We start from the raw sequence: 21,804 nt of genomic DNA, 5'->3' as shown, positions 1-21,804 counted from the left end.
AGCACTTATTTTAACACAATTGCAGAGAAGTTTATTTTTTTTTTAGTTGCTTTTAGTCTTACCAGCCTCTTTGCTCCTCCGCTTTCTGGCCATAGAGGCTTTTTTTGTTGTTGTTGGGAACCCATAACTCGTGACTTGGGTGGAGCTGAAACCCATCTCTCATTTCATGGTTACAGGAATTCTTGCCTCTCCTTTGCCATGGTGATGGATTCAGGGATGGGCACAGATCCAAGGAAAGCAAATTCAAGTCCTCCCTGGGACCTTTCTGTTGTAGTTACCAGGAAAGTGGCTCTTTATAGGGATTTGCTCAGTTGGTTGGATCTGAGTCTGGTGCTGCTGTTGGCCGTTTGGTGTGACAGGTGTACAGACTAATATCTGAGAGATAGAGGATAGAACCTGGTGCCGTCATTTGGTGCCCTGGATCCTGCTTTGCCTGAACTCAGTTTACTCTTAGACTTCTTGGTCGTGTGAACTAACAAACCCATCTTATTTATTTTCGCTTGAGCTGATTTGAATTGTTTCTGTCACTTGCAACTAAAAAATTTCCTGGTTGATGTAATATCCCACTGGTGGTCTAATCTTTAAAAATAAAACAAGTCTCAGGTCACATTTATTCTTGCCGTTACATGAGGTGAAATTGTGGGCATCTTGGTTTCATCACTAAGATATTATGTGTGCAACTAAGATAATCTGGCAGCCGAGGGTACCAGTAAGTGCTCTGAGAGTTTTGAGGAAGCAGATGTCCTGATCTGTTCATCACTCTAGACACCCCTGGAGCCACAGGGGCAATGCTAATGTCTCTGTGGCAGACTGGAGCCAAGGAATCCTGGATCCCCCAAAGCCACATACATGTAATATAAAGAAATCTGAGTGGAAGTTAGGAAACCCGTGTTTAAGCTTTGGCTCGCCACTGATTTGCCAAATGATCATGAACATCTTTTAGATTCTTTGGCCTCAATTTCCTAGTTTGTGTAATGCGTGGGGGTAGCAAGGTGAAAGGGGACATGGTGGCTTCAGAGTGGCCTTGGGATGAGGTTATAATAAGAGCCCAGGGGCAGAGAGAGGTTTGGGGAGGCCCATGCCTGCACTCTAACTGCTTGTGGCCAACCTGCTGTCTGACATCTAAGTTAAGGGTTTGACTAAAGGGGCGAAATGAACTAATAGGACATAAGCGCATTTGGGGAAGACTGATTTATAAGTCAAAGGACACAAGGAAGACTAAAAGTGGCCTCATGCAGACAAGGGCTTGATAAATACTTCTGTAAAGAATCTACATTGTAAAAATTACCCGGTGAGTTTCATCCAACTGAAATACTTCACTAATCTCCCACAGATGACCCCCCCCCATGCCTTTGTAAGCCTAAAATAAAGTGAACATGCCATACATTTTAACTTTGTAGATCTCTTTTGAACAAACTTTCATCTACTTCCATTCGTATAATATTTAATAACTACAGTAACTTTGCTTCTCACATAAGTGATGAAAGTGTTAACATGAATGTATGGTTTTTTGGCCTTAATAAGGCTATCTAAACAGTTCTAGGTTGAAAAAAATTTTAAATGAAAGCAATCATGCATGTGTTGTATTAAGCTGCCTACACACAGGAAAGAGGGATGGGGAAAATTGAACCCATAATTAGAAATAATTTCTTATTTTCAAAGCAAGGCCGTAATTAATTCCCATAAGACCTACTCATGAATCATCTGAATTTAAGCAAGGTAGCTTCTCAGTGAACACTCCAGGATGTTAGTTGTTTATGAGATCTATCTGGTACATAGAATTGTCAGATATAAGCTACTTAAGAATATATGCCAAGATTTTTGTTTTACTAGGGATTAATTAAGCCATTTTAAAAATAGGATGAGTTATTTAGCAAGACTCATTATCTATTGATGTCAGTACTAGTTTGTGATAATATCTCTGCATTTTCTAGTTAATAGAGTCAGAAGGCATGTATTCAGAAGGAGTTACAAAAAATTAAAATATATCGGTATTTTTTAGACTTTATCCACTTTTATTTCTAGTTTAAGGTTTTTTTAAGATGCAATTTTAAAGGAAGATAGTTCAGAACAGTGATTTGCATTATTTTGTATGATCTAATCTATTCAGTGGCATTCTTGAAATTTTTCTAAAGTTAAATAGAACATATTGGCTATTCTTTTGGCATTTGAATTTTTATTTCAAACTTTTTTGTTTCTATTTTGAACAAATTTACAAATGCATATCTGAAAAAGAAGCTGTTCCCCTCCACCTAAGTATCTATAAGGAATCAGTTTATTAATTATTGATAACATTAATTATGTCTGCAGAATCAAAACATAAAATAATGTGGTAGGAACTAGATAATTATCTCTGAAATGATTGTGTAAATCCATAGGGAAATTTGATTTCCTACAAATCATTTTCTGTTAGTTCTGCATTCGTCTATCTCTTACTTAGACTCCCCAGTGGTATTTCTAATCATTTCTGAGATCAGCAGTGATCAGCTCTTATCCATGCCTCTGTGATTTATACAGATGCTTTATATTAAATACTGCCTGCGCATGTTATGGTACTTTTATTATATATATGCTTGACCTTTACAGTTAATTCCATAAGATGCTTAGGTTCCTCTAGGCTGTGACAATTTCTCAGACTTCTCTTGTTTCTGATGACCTTGACAGTTTTGAGAGGAACATATTTTTTTGACATTCTCTTTTCAAATGCTTTCCAGAAAAAGAAGTATGCAATAAAGGTTACTCTCTCCCCATGCCACAGATGAACTTCTTTTCTTTTCTTTTTTTAAAAATTTTTTTTGAGGAAGTTTAGCCCTGACCTAACATCTGCTGCCAATCCTCCCCTTTTTGCTGAGGAAGACTGGCCCTGAGCTAACATCTGTGCCCGTCTTCCTCTACTTTATATGTGGGACGCCTGCCGCAGCATGGCTTGACAAGCGGTGCCATGTCCGCACCCGGGATCCGAACCGGTGAAGCCCTGGCTGCCGAAGCGGAATGTGCGAACTGAACAGCTGCACCACTGGGCTGGCCCTCAGATGAACTTCTTTGCCAATGAAGATTTAACCCAAAGAAGGAGAATTTCTCATTGATGGAGGAAAGCTATCATCACTTATTACATTTTAGTGCACGTATAGGAATGAGAGAGTATACACCCATATGATTTGACTTCCAAGGTGTATGAGAAAACATGAAAAAAACGGGGGGTAATTTTATCGACAGAAGGGGTCGAGGGACCTCTTATAATATCTTCATCTGCTGTGAGCAGGTGTTTTCTGTCTTTCTTGAGCCTGGAGCGAGAGGGATGCTGCTGCATGAGGGATGCAGAGAAGATGAGGTGACTGAGAGAATGGGTTCATAAAGACCAGATTGTTTAGTAGGGTAGGTTTGGGGTCGCTTCCAGTGGAATTCTTCTCTGGTTGCCGTGATTAGGCAGGGCCTGGCTGAGTGATGGAGGCAGACCGAGGGACGAGGTGACCTCCCTCAGTTCTTGAGTACTTTTCCTACAGAACCTCTCAAGGTGTCTGAAGTCCAGAAGTGTTAATGGCATCAGACCTCTGCTGACTAGAGTAGCCTGATTTAGCAAACAAAAATACAGGACTCCCAGTTAACTTTGAATTTCAGATAAATAACGAACAATTTTTTTAATATAAGTATGTCCCAGGCAATATTTTGGACATGCTTATGATAAAAATTTAACTGTTTGTGTGAACATTCAGTGTCCTGTATTTCCTCTGGCAACTCTACTCTGCACCATTTCCTTGGTTCCCCTGGGTGTGTCCAGCGGGGAGGGGGAGAACCGAAAAGGAGAAGGGTGAGAGAGGACAGTCTCTGGCCTCAGACCACCACTCTCGGGGAGCTGTCACCTTTATGTGAAAGATATGTGACATCACTTATTCTCAAAAGCTACCCCAGGTCAGCTTTTGAAGAAACCGTGGGCCTCTTAGATCTCTAGAACAGCATTCTTTTTGTCTCCTTCTTTCTCTCGTCATTTTTGAACAGATACCTAATGTCTGTATCATATAAACTGCCTCCTTTAATATATGCAGATCCTGAAGAAAATCAAACCCAATGGGATTAGAAACATGGGGCAATATTTTCCCTATAGCCACCAGTTTCCTTCCTATCTGTACTCCACCCGCTGCCCCCCAGGCTCTGGATTTATGGACCAGTGGTTAGTGTCATGACTTTCTCCTCCTGCTCCTCCTATCTAACTTCTGGTTTTCTCAGATGATGGAGAGAATAAAAACTGGACTGCACCAAGATTCTTCAGGCAGTGGATAATTGAAAACTAAGTATAATTGTAAAAATTAAGCGTTAAACCATGTTATGTGCCCAGGAATAATTTAAACAAATATATAGAATAATTTAACAAACTAAAGAATTTGAAACTGATATAAGTATGCTCTTGGCCTCTAAGGAAGTCAGGAAGAGTCTTATGCTTAATACCCTTCACAAATCAACTGGGTCGAAATCAGAGAGTGTTGAAAAGCCTTCTCGAAATAGAGTTGGCAAACCATGATCTTTTAATGGCATAAATTCCCATTAGCATCAACTGCTGCATAAATAATATTCATTATTGTGATTAGAAATGCTAATTTCTTAGAGTAATCATAATTTCCTTTGATCTTCTATGGCAGTCTTTTTTTAAATTGCAGGTTATAACCCACTAGTGGGTCGTAAAATCAATTTAGTGGGATAGAATCAGCATTAGATTAGAATAGAAAGTATTCAATTTCATTGCATATAGTCAATGTAAATATTATTTCATGTACTTTAATTTCAGTTTTCTAAGTACACATGTATAACTACTTGGTTATAATATAAAATCTATTTCATATGGTCTGTCACGCACATAACAGTCAGAAAACAAATATTCTGTATTACAACAAATAAATTCTACGAGCGATCCAAAGGTAAAGCACAATTTTAAGTTTCACAAATTAGTGAAAGAGGAAGAAAATTTCTTCAGTAGAAGATATTACAATGGTTAATATGTTTTAACCAATGATTGGGCCACTTCTCCATTTGCTGTGAGTTTTGGTTCAAGGTGATAAATGTGGCCTTCAACTTATCATCAATGGGAGAAGGATGCCTTGATGCTACATGTAAGTGAGGGGTATAGGGTCAGGCCGTCTTGCTGCTTACTGGTCAGCTCATTTTGGGCAAGTTACTGAATTCCTCTGTGACTCAAATTCCTTGCCTAAAAAATGGTCCTTGTAATAAGCTGGTCATCAAACTGTTGTAAAGATTAAATGCATTTATACATAGAATGCATGTAACAGGTTTTGGCACTTAGCAAGTCCTCGATAAGTGTTAGTTACCAGCTTTATTACTTTTTCTTATTTTGATATACAAATGGCAAATATCAGATAGTTACTAGCTTCAAACTATTAATTTTGTCTCTGATAAATGGAGAATGGGGCCCAAAGTATGCTTGGTGTTTCAGCCTTTGCATGGTCCCTTAATTCTCATGCACATATGTAGTTTTTAGTTCACTGGAATGAAATGCTTTAGAGCAGAGGTTCTCAACCTAGGACACATGATACACTTCACAGGATTGTGAACTTCCTGAAGTGTGATCAGGATCTTGAACGAATGTGCGTATGTACACTCGGGGAGTAGATGAAGAGGATAAACAGGTTCTGGTGTCAAAGGGATCACATGCGATATGGTGAAGAGTTAGATATACTTGGATCTGAGTCCAGGCTTATTAACTAGCATGGTAGCCTTGAGCAAGTTATTTAACCCCTTCTTGCTCCACGTACCCCATCTTTATAATGAGGATTAAAAACAGCTCCTACATGACATAGTTGTTGCAACAATTCATGTTTACAGTATTTGCAAAAAGCTTAGCACTTAGCATAGTGGCTACCACATCATGGGTACTAAGAAACCATTAGTAGTAGAAGAAGGGTAAGTAGAGTGGAAATTAGAATAAAATGGTTGCTATACTGAGTTTTAATTTTGAAATGCTGAATCTCTCACTGAATCATTGAGTAATCCATTCATCCCTTCATTTATTCAACAAAAATTGATTGAATGCTGCCATGTGTTAGGGATTGTGCAAGGCGCTGAGAAAGCAATGATGGACGAGACACAGTGTCTGCCCTCACAGAGCTTAGAGTCTAGGGAGACCTACAAACAGGCTGTGACCAGCCATGTGATAAATGCCTCAGCAGGCATACATGATGGGCCTCGGGGAGAATGTGGGAGACATCTCTAACTCAGAACCACATTCAACAAGGTTTGTGGCTTTGTTTTGTCTTATAATGCCAGTTTTCACTTCAGTGCTGAACAGAGGCAACTTCCTTTTGTTTACGTCAATATTGAAAATTATTAGTCAAATGTCGTGTACCTATTAAGGGATATTAAGGGTGAGATTTGATCTGCAGAGCCTGGAAGAAACTGGTCTTCTCTTGGATATGGCTCCAAGGATGAGGTGATGTACTGAGAACTCTTTATAATATTGGGACTAGAGAACAGGAGAAACACTCACCTTAAAAGGCAAATCATACAACCCAGGGCATTTCTATTTTTGCCTCAACTCCAGGCAGCTTAGACTTAAATTTAATGCTCAATAATAACAGCTACAGTAGCCTAATTATTTTGGTTTATTTCTTTGTCCTTTCCTCTCAATGGTTTTGATTTTCCAATTTTAGTATATTATATCACTGTATCTCTATATCTATCATCTCTGCCATATTTAATGGTTTTTAAAAAGTAGACAAGATGATAATTATTAAATAACCTCAGTAACTTAGAGTCTTACATTAGCCTTTTGCTTTATTATTTTTATGATTCAATGGAATGCATGAATTGTATATTTAAGCTTTATGAAGTTGAGTCACACTGTAACAGGTCTATTACAGGATAATTTAATAGCAGTAAAAGTGTCTTGCTGGAGAGGTCCTTATGTTATCAATAATTGGATGTGTCATGGTATCATTTGGGATTATATCCACTATTAGGAGACGTAAGGTTGCTGTGTTAATCCGTTTAAATTATTTTTGCACTCTCTGGACACAGAAACTCTTTTACCTTTGAGCAAAGCTGTCAGGATAGCTAAATCAATGTCTTGGTGTCCTTCTGATCCCATCCGAAATACCGTAATCTGCAATTTGAGACAAGGTGACCATTAGCAAGGCATTTTTTTCCCCCAAGAGGAATTAAATCAATAAGACCATATCTGAACACAGACGATCTTAATATATATATAAAGTAGATTCTTAACCACAGGGAAAGCATATATAGCAAGAATTCAATTAAAGGGCTCTGCAATTCATTAAGAGGGAGATGCCTCCATAGCTTTCTAACAGAAACCACCTGAGATAATTGCGTTGATTGCAGTTACAATGAGGAGAAACCAGAGACCAAGGAAAATGTCCTCTTCTATAATTTCAGTTTTAAAATTAAACTTGCAGGATTTACAAAAATGTGTAAGCCGTAATGTAAGCTATGAGTTGAGAAATCGTGTTTAAAAATAGCTAGTTAGTGGGCCCTTCATTCAGTAAATGGCCTCACTCTCTGTGTGTGCATGCGTGTTTGCGTGTGTGCGATATAGCCATCACTACATTTACTCCTCAGCGATGGGTACTCAAGAGTTTCAACACTGTGATGCCTCTAGATCCTTCAGTCCTCTCTATAACTTTGAACGCTTTTGAGAATAACTTAGCAGTACATCCAGGTTGTAAGAAGGGGAAAGCAGACAATACAATAACATCTTTGCTTTTGGTAATCCAGGGAAGAAAAGTATTCTCTGGGGATGAGTAATGGGAAGGAGAGTGAAGAGATCACAGAGAAGGATTATTACATGTTGGATTAATACAAAGTCTACCAATAATGCTTAACGATAATGAAGATTTTTTTCCAAGTCAGAGGGAAGCTACTTAAGGGAGCCAAAAGTTTATTTGAATATCTACACTGAATTACTACTGTACTCAACTGCTTTAGACTTCCAGTTTTTCTATCTGTAAAGTGGGAAAATGATAGTGCTTGCTTATTTCCAACAACATAGGAACTAAACTTTGTAGAATTTGCTAATATATAATTCTAAGTTTTGCCACTATGATGGAGAGAATAGCCACAGAATCATAGATTATTAATCAGTTGCCTTAATCAGTGAGTTACAAGAACAGCTATGAAAGGAACTCAATAGTTCTCATCATTTTGTCTCGTGCCTTAAACATTGGGAAGAAGTGAGGAGAAGGAACAAGATCACATGAGCACCTGACTTGGGAGCTGCCTAACTTTTTTGTATCTGTTTATGTCCTCAGGTCAGAGCCTGGGGTGAAAGTAAGGCAGAGATTGCAAGTTGAAATTCTTTTATAGGCGTTTGAACTCAAAAATGTAAAAAATATAGAGAGGCAGAAAAAATCCTTCTATATGCTGTGTTTGGCTCATGGGCCAGAGCTGTGATCTCTGGTAAGGCCTGTGGAGTGGAGGTGTGCCCCAACTCCATTAGAATTGCACAGAATCTGCTCCAGCACAGCAGTGGTTTGGCGAAAGTGCCATGAGGCATTCTCCCAAAAGACTATTGATGCCCCCACAGAATCCACTTGGTAGATGAGAGGCAGCTCTCCTCTGCTCTGAGCTCAGGAAGGGGTGCCGGAATTGGGAAGACAATGTGAGGTCCAATGGAGAACGAACGAGGGGGCAGAAGTGGGATTTTGGCTGACTCTGTTACTTAACTCTTTAACCAGTGCTGGCTATGGTCTGAAAGGTATTATCGTGTACTCAGCTGGTAGTGAGTTTAGGAGAATCAGGATAACATCCGAGCCCATTGTTTTAGAAAAGTTCAGAAATTAGTCACCCAACGGAATTCCTTAAACATTTGACCTACTTGTTCTGCAGATGCCTAAATTTCACTGCCTAATTAGAGATCATATTTGAGATGCAAATTCTCCTGAGGCAGCAAATAGATAAATTTACCCTGAAGTATAAGATTATCAGGATTTCCTAGGAATGGATTTGAAGAGGGGATTAGTTTATAGTGTAGGGTTTTTTGTAAATTGTGAAGAATTTCAGGGTCGGGGCGGTGGACACATGGATGTGTGTGCTGTTGTTTGTCAAGGAGACTGAAATGGAACAGTATACCAGGGCTTTGCAGTTTTTCTGGAAAACTAATGTGGAGGGAATGGCTACCCACCTGTCCATGCACCCACCCTGGTGTGCTTAGGTTGAAGAACCCAAGGACCCCAGAAATAAGGAAAGAAAGCACCAAGGGGAGATTGGAGGATCCAAAGACGAAATTTATTTCATAATTTTGCCTTGAGCTGACCTGAGGTATAAGATCTCCATCACTACTCTAAAACTTTATTTGAAATTAAAAAATTTAAAAATATGAATTACATAATTTATATGTCTGCCTCAGGAAAAATAAAAAAGATACAAATCAAAATAGTAGTTTTGGAGTATGATAGGTTAATATCAAATTCCTTAGTTTTGGTGTATTATTCTTTAAACAACACTGGCTTTTATTTGCTAATATTTTATTTAGGATCTTTGCAACTATGTTTGTAAGTGAGGTTGGTACGTGTCACCAGTCTTGCCTGGTTTTGGTATTAGGGTTGAACTAACTTTTCAGTATGAATTGGGAAGCTTTTATTTACTTATGTCCAGAACGGTTTACGTAACAAAGGAATTCTGCTTCTGGCAGGTTTTGTAGGACGTTTGTAAATTATCTAGCACTGGATCATTTTTAGAGATAGATGGCTGATCATCTTTATAATTTTTTCAACAGTTACTGATCAGTTTCTATTTTCTGCCTCTCCTTGACTCAATTCATATATTTTCCTAGATAATCAAACATTTCATCTAGATTTTCAAATTTCTTGGTATACAGTTGTGCATAGAACTCTCTTATTATTTTAAAAATCTCCTTTATACCGAGAATTATATGGCAGTTTTTTTCATTCCTCTTTATTTCTCACTCGATCAAAATTAAGGTCATTTTAAAGAATCAGGTTTTCATTTTATTGATCAATATTATTATTTATAATTTAAAGTTATTTTCTGCTTTTATCCTTATCCATTTATTTCTTCTATTTTTGCTTCCCTAGCGTTTCTATCTGGAATTTTATGTTGACTTCATGGTCAATTTGTTTTTATTCTTTCTTGTTTTCTAATAAACGCAGTTCAGATTATGTATCTCGCGTATTTTTATATGTGCTGTGTCATTTTCATTCATTTTTAAATATCTGCAATTGATTTTCTCTTAGTTAAAGCTGTTTTTAATATTAGAGTGTATAAGTATATATACGTATATTTGTAACATTTTGTAAATGTGCTATTTTGTTTGAAAAAAGTGTATATTCTCTTATCTGCTAGGTATAGAGTTATAGATTTAGATTACACATTCTAAGTTTTTATTCAAATACTCTACATATTTACTTATTTCTTATTTCAGAGAAACATGTAAAAATCTCCTATTATGATTATCACTTCACAATTATTCCTTGAAAGTAAACAGTCCTTGCTTTGTATGTTTTGAAGCTTTTTATAAATGTACAAAGGTTCAATCTGTTCTCTGTGGATTGCACTTTTTAGCAACATATAATATTTCCATTTAATGCTGTTGCTTTGTATTATATTTTGTTTTATATTTATATTGTAATTGCCACATGTACTTTTATGAGGGATTATGCTTTGTGTGATATATTATATTATTCCATCTGGCATTTGTCACTTTTCTGTGGTCGTTTTGTTTTAGGTGTGTATCTTATAAACAGCAAGGCTGGATGTTTTTTCAAAAACTTAATCAGAATCTCTCTCTTAAAGGCAGAAGAGAATCCAGCTTCATTTAATATGATTACTGATTTTTTTGTCTTATTTCTTCCATCTTTATGTTTTCAATTTTTGAGATTATATTTCCCTTCTACACCTTTTTTTTCCTTTAGAAATATTATATATTTGCATAGATAATATACGGACATGGCAGAACAAAATTTCCCAACCAGTAGAAAGGGATATATGGTGAAAATTAAGTGCATCACTCACTTCTGTCACCAGTTCTCTAGCATCCCTCAACAAAGGTAACCAGTATTACCAGTTCTAGAATTGTTCCAGACGTATATAAACAGAAGTACACATATGTCTCCCTTTTACACAGGTGGTGGAAAGCTTTATGCACTGTTTTACACTTTGCTTTTGTCACTTGACAATCTATCCTGGAGACCATCGCACTCAGCCGCAAAGAGACGTGAATCACTGTTTGTTGACTGCCTAATGTTTCATGATATGCATGCGCCTGACTTATCTAACCAGTCCTCTGCTAATGAACACGTGGGTCGTCCCCAGTCTTTTGTTATTATAAACTCCACGGCAGGAATACCCTTGCGTGCACATGGCTGAGTGTATCTGTGGAACAAAATTTGTAGATATGGAATTTCTTGGCCCACGTATTCTGAGAGACGTTCTTTAATTCATCGCTCTGTTTCTGCTCCCAGGGCCTCTCCTATTTCCTGCCTTTGTTTATTTCGATCCTGTATGGTAACTGACATAACTTTCAACTTCACAGTAGTATGTATTTTTCTCCTGTAATGATTTGGAAACTCTAGTTTCTCTACTTGCTTTTAATATTCCGGGAATTACTCAAAAGTTCTTGTCTCCCAATATGGTATCTTTTTTCATCGCCCTCCACGCTGAGCACTGAAAGGGATTCATTTAAGAAATATATTTTGTTTTTGTCCTTTTGCCTTTGATTGTCATTTGAGGTACAGGAAGGGAGACAGGCACATATGCTCATTCTATCAAATCTCACCAATGTGAATTTTAATAGAAAAAATTTTAAATTAGGTGGAAATAGAATTTATTAATTTAATTGTTCTATGAATGATTTAGTAAATAAAGTTTGATTTTCCTTTATTATAAAATTGATATTTTTAACGTGTACACTAAAAGTAACTCTCAGATTTGTTTGACATTGTTGGTTATTTTGGGAAAACACTATGGAATACAGGGAGATTAAAGTGAACTTCAAGATTCAAAAGAACAAACATCAAACATCTTGTTAAAAAAAAAAAAAACATTTCCCCAAATTCAGTTTGACATTTTATATCTTCAGCTCACTTGTGGACAAATTGCCTTAGTCTGGATGGAATTCTGATTCTCACATTGAAGGAGAGCTGAATCTTTCAAAATGACATGATTTCCCTGTTTTCCACCCCTCCAGCCTGTCTGCCCACCAGCTTCTCGGCTCATATTCTTCCTCTCCTTTTGTACCCCCTTCAAAGTCGGAAATGAGGGTGTCGTATTTTTCACCCTCATCACCTGCATACACGGGATTCACATTGATTGAGCATCTCTGTGCCAGGCACTATTTAGGTGCTGGGCGTAAAGCAGTGAATAAAACTGACAAACAACTCCTGCCTCCATGGTGCCTACTTCTAGTGCATTCTAGTGAGGGGAGACAGAGGGAAAGTAAGTCAGTATGTGGTATGTCAGACTGTGAAAAGTTCTGCACAGTAGGGCTTCTCATATTTACCTCCTCCTCCATCCTCACTGTCACAGCTATTGTGCAGCCTGTAGCATCTTAACTATGACAGTCATTTCCCTACTGGCCTCCCTGATTCTGGTCCTTCCATTCTGTTTGCCTAGTCAAGCAACCTTCCTGATTATATCACTCTCCTTGTTAAAATGTTTTAGTGGCCTCCATTGCCTATGGCACAAAGCTAAAAATTCTTAGCAGGGCATTCAAGGAATGCCAACATCATCACGCTTCTGGCTATCTCCTTAGTCTTATTTCTTGCTGATACATCTTCATTGCCATGCCCTTGCTGCCACTCCCACCACCACTGTCACAACCCAACCCCACACACCTGATGCTCCAGTCATGCTGAACAATTTCCTCCTTTCAGGGCCCCTGATGTTTTTTCTATCCTCTTAGTCTTGGTTCATTCACTTCCCTCTTTTTGGAATGCCCTTCCCTCTGCTTGGTGAACAAACTACAAGCCTTTCATTTGACATGTGCCACTGAAGAAGCCCTTCTGTATAATTAGGATGGAACCCTCAATTCTCCTTGTGCCCCTAGTATATGCTGTAAGGCTATCTGGTATACCACTTTAACCTTTCGTTGCTCTTATTTGCACGTCTGCCTCTTTGTATGAAAGAGAGGTCCATTTGCAGGCAGGGTCGCTAGTCCTTGCTCAGTAAATATTTGTTGAGAGGATGAATTTTACCAAATGGCTGTGTTTAGGAAACTGGTCTGGAGAAACCAAAAATTAAAAAGTAGCACATTCCACACAAGAATGGTAACAGAGCTAAAGTGAATGGGCCTATTAGGCTATAGACCAAGAGTGTATTTCAAGTGTTAAGAGCTAACTTTAACACAAGAGTCTGGACTGGACACTATTTTATTGCCAAGCACCTAGTCAAACATTATGTGATAAAAACTGGAGCTGCCTGAGCTTTAGAAATTATTTATTGAGGCTTAGCGTGAATGTGACATTTTTGAGATATAGGTAGCACCAATCAGCCCAAAAGTATGTTTCACCATAGTGTTTGAAATTTTGGTGCCATGTAGATTAAACCAGTCTTTTTGAGAAAAAGACTCAAAGCAAGAATATATTACAGAAAAATGAAAAAAAATCCAGAAGTATGGAAATAACTTAGGAAAGGTAATTTTATGTTTGAAGATAATTTGGTTCAGTTTCTGGGCAACAAACCTAAATAACAAAATTTACCACCTAAGTATATTCACCACCTAAATCACAAAATAGAGTAGATGTGGCTGAATTGATGATGACTTCCTACTTCTAAAACCCAGCAGGTCTGATAGTTGAACAAGATGAGAATACAGAAAAAACACTGGGAAAATTAAACTGACTCCCTTTCAAGATGTCTATTAATTAGCTTAATTTGTGATTTATATTTATGTCATACTGAGCAATGAATATGTGAAAGTAGACATGGATATCGAGGCAAGTTTTGAAGATGAAAATAACCATTTTATTAAACTGAAAAACATCTATAAGCTGCAAGGACACTCTGATGAATCTATCAAAAATAAAAAGGAACATTCCACAATAATGTCATGCTGTGTTAGAAATGCAAAAGATGATATCTGAGTTTGACAGGTGGTTTGCAACATGTCTGAGAATTTTAGAGAAATCCCATAGCTACCCAATAGATAATCAGCAAAGATCTTATGATTTTTTAGGAATTTAGAAAAGTCTACCTATAATACTGTTAACCAATAGGCTTAAGAACATTAAACATGCTACATCTGGAACTTCCTTAAAAGAAATATCTCTGAAATGTTTCCTATTTACTCCTTCATTTTTTTACTAAGATCTGGAGACATGCTTCCAGAAAATAGGAGCAGGGAGAGAGGGAGAGAATTAGACCCATAAGTAATTCAATCATCACAATGCAATGACTTCAAAAAATCACCAGCTTAGCAGAATATTTCCCTGATGAGTTATTAATATTGAAATTAATTTGAAACAATTGAGTGGTTAATAGAAAATGCAAAAATCCATGTTCATCAAGATATTGAATGATACAAGACTCCTGATAGGGATCTAAACACGAATCCTGGTTGGTAATGACAGTTCTTAAAGCAGATTCTGGCTTCAGTTTTCGCTTTGGCCCAATCAAAGGTGACTTGGTATGGGACGAGAACGACACAGTTTCATCTTGAGGTGAGATAAAAATAAAAATAAAAAATGATGCTATGGAAATGGAAATGGGATGAAACTAATATAATTCTAGTGTGTCCTACTTTATAAAGACTGTCATGTATGAATTTACACATTAGATAAAATAGGTGATTATTTGACTATCACAGGATATTTTACTATACAGTGGATTTGCCAGTTCATTTTAAAAGTGTGTTCCTTCTACCTTTAGTAAACCATTCAATTTAGGTTACTTTTAGTAATAGATTGTCTGGTAGATTAAAGCATACCCAACTTGCCACTCAACCTCATGCTCTCTCAAGGGACATTCATGCAAGAACAACTTGGCAATTAATGACGAGAGCCAGAGAATGGAGGAGGTTTTGCTTTTTTGATTCTAATCCTTGACTCCCTTTTTTCTTTCTCCCACTTTAATCTAAGAACACTAGAGTTTGTCTTTCCCTCCAAGAAATGTGATTCAGAAGCTAGAAGCCTACTGGTTCAAATGCAAGAAAACCAATTTTCTTTCTTATAAAAACAATCCATGATGGTCCTTAAAAATTGTAGAAACTTTAGAAAAAGTCAAATGAAAATAATTTCATTTAATTTCATGATATTTTGTTATATTTCCTTCACATCTCCATCTCTCTCTCTTTTTTTTTCCATAGGCAGAGTGTGTATATGTGTATATGTCCATGGGGGCATATTTGTGAAATACTATTTTGTATTCTCACTTTCTTTTCCGTTAGCATTATAACCAAGCAATTTTCTTTACTGGGAACTCTTCAAAACATTATGTTCAATATCTACAGAGTATTTTGTTCAGTAGATGTGTTTTGGCTCACTTACTACCTCCATTGTTGGACATTTACACTGTGTCTAAATTTCTGATATAAATAATGATGTGATGAACATCTTTATGTATGAATCCTATTCCACATTTAGAATTCTGTCCTTAGGATAGATTTCCAGAAATTTGGTCTTGTCACAAATTGCCTCTTATGTAGAAATGAGTATTTTTAGCACATAAAATCTAGTTGAAATAAAAGGAAGCTTGTGTTGTCCTTGAGCCAGATTTGCCAGATTTGCTGTAATGGCCTCCAGTCCCCTTAGGGGAAGTGCTGGGGGGAGGGAGGCAGTTCTTATGAAACTGGTTGCACCAACATGGTAGTGGAAAACATAGGCACATGCGTATGTTGAGAATGCAGCCTTCACACCCTGAAGCAGAGGAGCTATGAGCAGGATCAGCTCTTGTCCCTTCTCTATTTGCACCACCACTAACCACCAGGATGGGTTCAGGCTCCTGTTTTTTGGAAAAGGGGTCTTTTTTTTTTTTTTTTGAGGAAGATTAGCCCTGAGCTAACATCTGCTGCCAATCCTCCTCTTTTTGCTGAGGAAGACTGGCTCTGAGCTAATATCCATGCCCATCTTCCTCTACTTTATATGTGGGACGCCTACAACAGCATGGCTTGCCAAGCGGTGCCGTGTCCACACCTGGGATCTGAACTGGCAAACGCCGGGCCGCCGAAGCGGAACTTGGGAACTTAACTGCTGTGCTGCGGTGCCAGTCTTGAAAAACATATTGACTTTGTCACTCTCTCCCAGTTTTACTTTCTTGATTTTTCCTTTAGGTCCCAGGGCACGTAGGTCCCAGGGCAGTGCTGGCTTGTATAACTGGATGGTGCAAATGAAACCCTTTGGTGAATGTGAGCTTTGGATACTTTTTTTTTTTTAAAGATTTTATTTTTTACTTTTTCTCCCCAAAGCCCCCCAGTACACAGTTGCATACTCTCTGCTGTGGGCCCCTCCAATTGTGGCATGTGGGACGCCGCCCCAGCGTGGGTTAATGAGCAGGGCCATGTCCGCACCCAGGACCCGAACCAACGAAACACCGGGCCGCCTGCAGCGGAGCGCGCGAACCCAACCACTCGGCCACGGGGCCAGCCCCTTTGGATACTTTTTTAAAAAGCATGTTAACTCATGTCACAGTAAGGAAATTGTTCAATATGGGTCAGGAACACACCCATGGCTCCCTGGATCCATGATTGGCATGTCTTTCATAGTCTAAAGAGCACTTTGTGATCCTAAGGTGACATATAGGGAGGACAGGAAAAAGCAGCTCAGTTGATTTTGTGATGAGGGCAAAAAATGTGAACAGGCTAAGCTTCTCATCTACTAATTCTTTGGAGAATTTCAGCTGGACTCTCTAGGGGCTTAGAACTAGATGATAACCTGTCATCTACTATCTCCTGCTTTCAGTTCTTTTCCTGACAATTGATGTTACATCTTTCATTTATTATATAACCATGTGATATACCTCACTGGATGCCAATGTGACAGACGCCACAGGTTCAGTAATAATATTTCTAGACGCTTCTTTATATACATCACAACATTGGCTAGCGGAATCAAGAATGTCATCTACCATTTTGTCAGCCAGCTAAATGGGTGAAAATTTAATTTGACCCAAAGTCAAATATTTTCCATCTCGGGAAGGACATTATTGGGTTCATGTGCATTCTCTTAACATATTTTTTTTTTTTTGAGGAAGATTATCTCTGAGCTAACATCTGCTGCCAATCCTTCTCTTTTTTGCTGAGGAAGACTGGCCAGGAGCTAACGTCCATGCCCATCTTCCTCTACTTTATATATGGGACGCCTGCCCCAGCATGGCTTGATAAGTGGTGCGTAGGTCCACACCCAGGGTCCGAACTGGCAAACCCCAGGCCGCTGAAGTGGAACGTGCAAACTTAACTGCTGAGCCACCAGGCCAGCCCCACATATTTTTTTAAATAAGTAGGCCTGTCTCTGAGGAGAATATATAGGACCACAGATAGTTCATATAGGCCAATACCATATGAGCTTCTCATTAGGTTGTAATCTTCATAAAGTGCTATAGACAGAGAGGTTCTCTTGCCTCCCTTCTTAAGCCAGTCCAGTTTCCCTGGCAACAATCTTGCTGACAGTTTCTAAGGTCGGAAGACCAGATGCCCTTGGTTCACCCCTCTGGAAACCTCCTCACCAGGAGGTCATACCACCTGTTACTGGACCAAACTCATCCTCCCTTTTGGGCAGGGAAAGGCTGAGTCTGAGCCAGTGAGAGAGGCCTCTGAGGGTAAGAGGAATAACATTTTGGATTCCCTTCTCACCTTAGGAAAAGATACATTTTACAAACTTCCCTTCTGCCTAAACACCAGAGACAAACATTTCAAAGCACGGGCTTGTAAGTTCACTGGGGATGCGGGATCTGCTTTCTTCCAGACTGGCTTTCTGCACCTTGCCTAGTGCAACAGTGGAAGAGAGCTACTGAAATAACGCTCACTTCAGAGCCTGTGAAAGATTCTGCTATGGAGGGTTGGGGAAATGTTTTGGAGGGAAATGCCCATTTCGGCCTGTGTGAATGCCTTCAGATTCCTGGGCTTTCTTTATATGGCTAATAGGATGAGATCAGTTCCATGTGGCAGGTGTCTCATGTCCAAAGGATCTTGGCCTAATAACCTCACTTCTCTGAATCTTGGTTTTACCACCTACAAAAGAATAACTGACTAGGTGATCCTTGGGGCTCGTTTTAGCTCTAGAGATCACAAAATTTCTTTCTTCATACTCAAAATGGCAGAAAATCAGCATTAGGGGCATCTAATAGGTTCCCCTTCCTACCTGATACATTAATTCCCTCAAGAAGATTCCTAAGAAGGGACCTAGATTTTTGAGGATGGTACCATATGAAAACGTTGTTTCCGTTTGCTGTTCTGTCTAATCTATTCATTAGCTTAGGGTAAATTACCATTTTTTATTGAGATATATTTGACATATAACATTGTGTAAGCTTAAGGTGTACAATATATTGATTGGATGCATTTATATATTGCAATATGATAACCACTTTAGTGTTAGCTACCCATATGATCCAGCAATCCTACTTCTTGGTTTATATCCAAAGGGAGTGAAAACAGGATCTCAAAAATATATCTGCACTCTCATGTTTATTGCAGCATTATTCACAACAGTCAAGATAGGGAAATAACGTAAGCGTCCATCAATGAATGGGTGGATAAAGAAGATGTGGTGTACATATATATATATACACATATATATATACACACACACACACACATACACATACACAATGAAATATTATTCAGCCATGAGAAAGAAGGAAGTCTTGCCATTTGCAACAACATGGATAGAGTTGGGGGCATTGTGCAAAGTGAGATATGTCAGGCTGAGAAAGACAAATACTGAATGATATCACTTATATTTGGAATCTAAAAAAGCCAAACTCATAAAAGAAAATTATCATTTTAAAAATGTTCCCCCTTGTATGTTGTTGGGCCATGGTACCAGAATCTCTGATCCATGCCACGGATACCATATCGCTGATACTTAGCCTATTAGACATCCAGCTCTTATGCCTGTGAATTTAGTTAAGTCCCACATGATAACTTTCCCTTGTTCAGGAAAATCTGTCACTCTCAGGCTTATAATACCCCAGCAGTGCTGATGGCCCAGGGCAACGCTCAAATCCCTTACTATGAACACTGGGACTTTCATGGTCTAGTCCCTGAGTTCTCCTCTTCCACAGCCCCCACAGCCCTCCTGATACCCAGACACATTTTATACCCTGGCTCAGGGAGGAAGGACTGTGTACAGAACATGAACTTTAGAATCATGCAGACTCAGAAGTGAATCATGCCGGTTACTAGATGCACAACCTTAGGTAACTACATCAGGGCTACTGCACCTCTCTGAGCCTCAGTTTCTTCCTGTGTGAAACAGAGATAGCTTCTTGTCTCAGGATTATTGCAAAGCGTTATGTGGGATCATCTTTTCAAATCAAATGGCACAGTTTCAAGTATCTGGTATGGGCTCAATAATTGTTAATTCCCTTCCCGTTTGCTGTCCTTCGCATGTTCTCCGGCCCTGCTGTCTCTCCCACTGAGGTGGCTTTGCCCTGTCTCTTCTCTTTGCTGGTATGTCTTGCCCCTGAAGCTCTGCCTGGCTATCTGCCCCTTGTCCTCCCAGGCACAATTCAAGCATCACCTCCTGGAAGCCCCTCTTGATTCTAATCATCCTTCACCTGGGTTCGGTGACCTTCTCTGTAGTTCCTCTGAACCATGTGAATATACCCCTATCACAGCACCGACACTATACCACAAACAATGTCAACATCGGTGACAGCAATATTACTAAGGCTGCTTGTTGTGTATTTACAGTGTGCCAGATACTGTGCAAGCACTTCACAAACATCATTTCAGTCAATCTCACAAAAATCTGTCATCCAGTTACTGTTATTATTCCTATTTCACAGCTGATGACCTTGAGACCAGAGAGGTTAAATGCCGTGTGGAAGGCCATGCAGTTAGGAAGGCATATTGAACCCAGACAGCCTGACTCAAGGGCATAATCTCCTCTTTGCTTGGACACTTCTTCCATCTCCACATCTCTATTATCCAGTAGTGAGCTTGGCATATGGCGGGTGCTCAGTGCATGTTTGTGGACTGAATCCTTCATGCCCAAGTTCAGTCTGGCCCGTAGTTTTCAGACGGGGACTGTATATGACAAAACTCTCTCCGTGACCAAAGTTTAGTCAGGCTCCTCTGAACCCTTTTCTCCACAAGGCTCTGACCTTTGAACTTCCATGTTCATCTTTGGATTGCCCAGTTTTTGCAAGAATCCTGCTAAGTCGCTTTAGTGAGAATCCCCCACCCTTGATATCTGATCAGCCTTGATATCTGACCCAATTCCTCATCCTCCACTGCCCCCCAGGTGATGATATCTAATCACCTGGTTGGCCTTCAGCAAGAATCCTCTTAGGTTAGGTTAGCAAGAACCCTCCTACCCTCTTAGCGATTTTCCATCCACTTCTCACTCGCTTCTTGGCCATAAATTCCCACTTTTCCTTGTTCTGTTCAGACCTGAACCCAGTCTCTCTCCCTTACTGCAAAACCCCATTGCAGTAGTCCCTTGAATAAAGGCTTCTTTACCATCTTTAACAAGTAGCAGAATATTTGTTTTCCTTGACATATCTGAGACCGAGTCCTCACAGGTTCAGAGAGGGCGGGCTGGAGTCTTAAAGCTCAGTGTCTGGATTTGGGTGCCTGTGTGTCTTTGTAATATTTCCCAACCAGAGACTGGTCAGGGTTCCACCTAGTAGCCATCCCCAGTGTCACCAGTCAAGACAGGACAGGCTCAGTGCTATATTCCACGGGTACTCGGATCATAAGGGGTTAGGACTCACTTCACTCATAGCCTTGCAGGCTAATCATAAGCAAAATACATACTGCCGTTTGGTCAAGAATGTCCCCATGTGGTCATAAGAACCAGTATTAAAATAAATTCTTAGCCTGAGAGACAGTAAAGAAAAAAAACACCTTCTAGGCTGATTTGTGGATATGTACACAAATGCATGCTTGAAGGACATGTTGGGCCAGTGCCAGGATATCCTGGGGTGTGTGTCTGACTTAAGATAATCCTGAATTTTGTGTTTGTTTGAGCTAATATATTTGAAAGCATTTGCAAATGGAGATGCAAGAGTATATTTTAGCATGATGATTATTGTCTTAAGCAACGGCAAATAAAAGAAAAATGACAATTACCATTTACTAGAAGTCAACACCCCCTGGGACCTCCTCCGCCTTTGAGTGCCTGCCAGGGCTGCTCTCCTGTTCTTGTTCCTGTGTGCCTGGCCTCAGTCCCACACGGCAGAGAAAATCCCTTGTTTATTTACACAATGCCCAGCCTGGAGATGCTGCCTTTTTCACTCTTCCTTTTTGCAGTTTTTGATTTCAATTTGTGCTTTCTCTACAGCTTTTTCCTAGGGCCACTCGAGAAGAATAAGAAGCAAGAGGCTCCTTTGTCATATGACAAGAATAGAAATACAAAGGGAAACAAAAGGCAGCCCCAGTAGGTTTTCCCCTTAACCCAGCTTGGCAAACTAAAAATGAAGCTGGTGGGAGAACGGAAGTCCTCCTATGAAGCTGCATTTTCTGACTCAACAATGGGAGAACGTGACATTTGTTAAATAGTAAAAGGGACTATGAGTCTAGGGCCCACTGACTGTCCTTTATTACCAACCTACAATGAAGCTTATTTTGAAAAGTTTTCTATTCTTTCAAGCTCAGATGGAATTGATTCAAAGAAAGAACAATGCAGTTTATCTGCTCTATTGTTGCTCCCTAAAGAAAAGTAATAT

The 21,804-nt window shown here is 39.1% G+C and overlaps 1 protein-coding gene across 16 annotated transcripts in view; it reads right to left on the bottom strand.

Moving 5' to 3' along the window:
- Positions 1-21,804, bottom strand: part of TRPM3 (transient receptor potential cation channel subfamily M member 3) — a 502,456-nt gene that overhangs the window by 116,278 nt on the left and 364,374 nt on the right. For all 16 annotated transcript variants that reach the window (XM_070248626.1, XM_070248627.1, XM_070248632.1 and 13 more), the window contains one exon: positions 7,036-7,108. In XM_070248626.1, coding sequence (XP_070104727.1) covers positions 7,036-7,108 — 73 coding nt within the window. The remainder of the gene's footprint in view (positions 1-7,035; positions 7,109-21,804) is intronic.

This window comes from Equus caballus, chromosome 23 (assembly GCF_041296265.1).
Source record: "Equus caballus isolate H_3958 breed thoroughbred chromosome 23, TB-T2T, whole genome shotgun sequence".
Classification (NCBI taxonomy): Eukaryota; Metazoa; Chordata; class Mammalia; order Perissodactyla; family Equidae; genus Equus; species Equus caballus.
The sequence above is the reverse complement of the archived record's forward strand: the minus strand, read 5'-3'. Positions and strand labels throughout refer to the sequence as shown.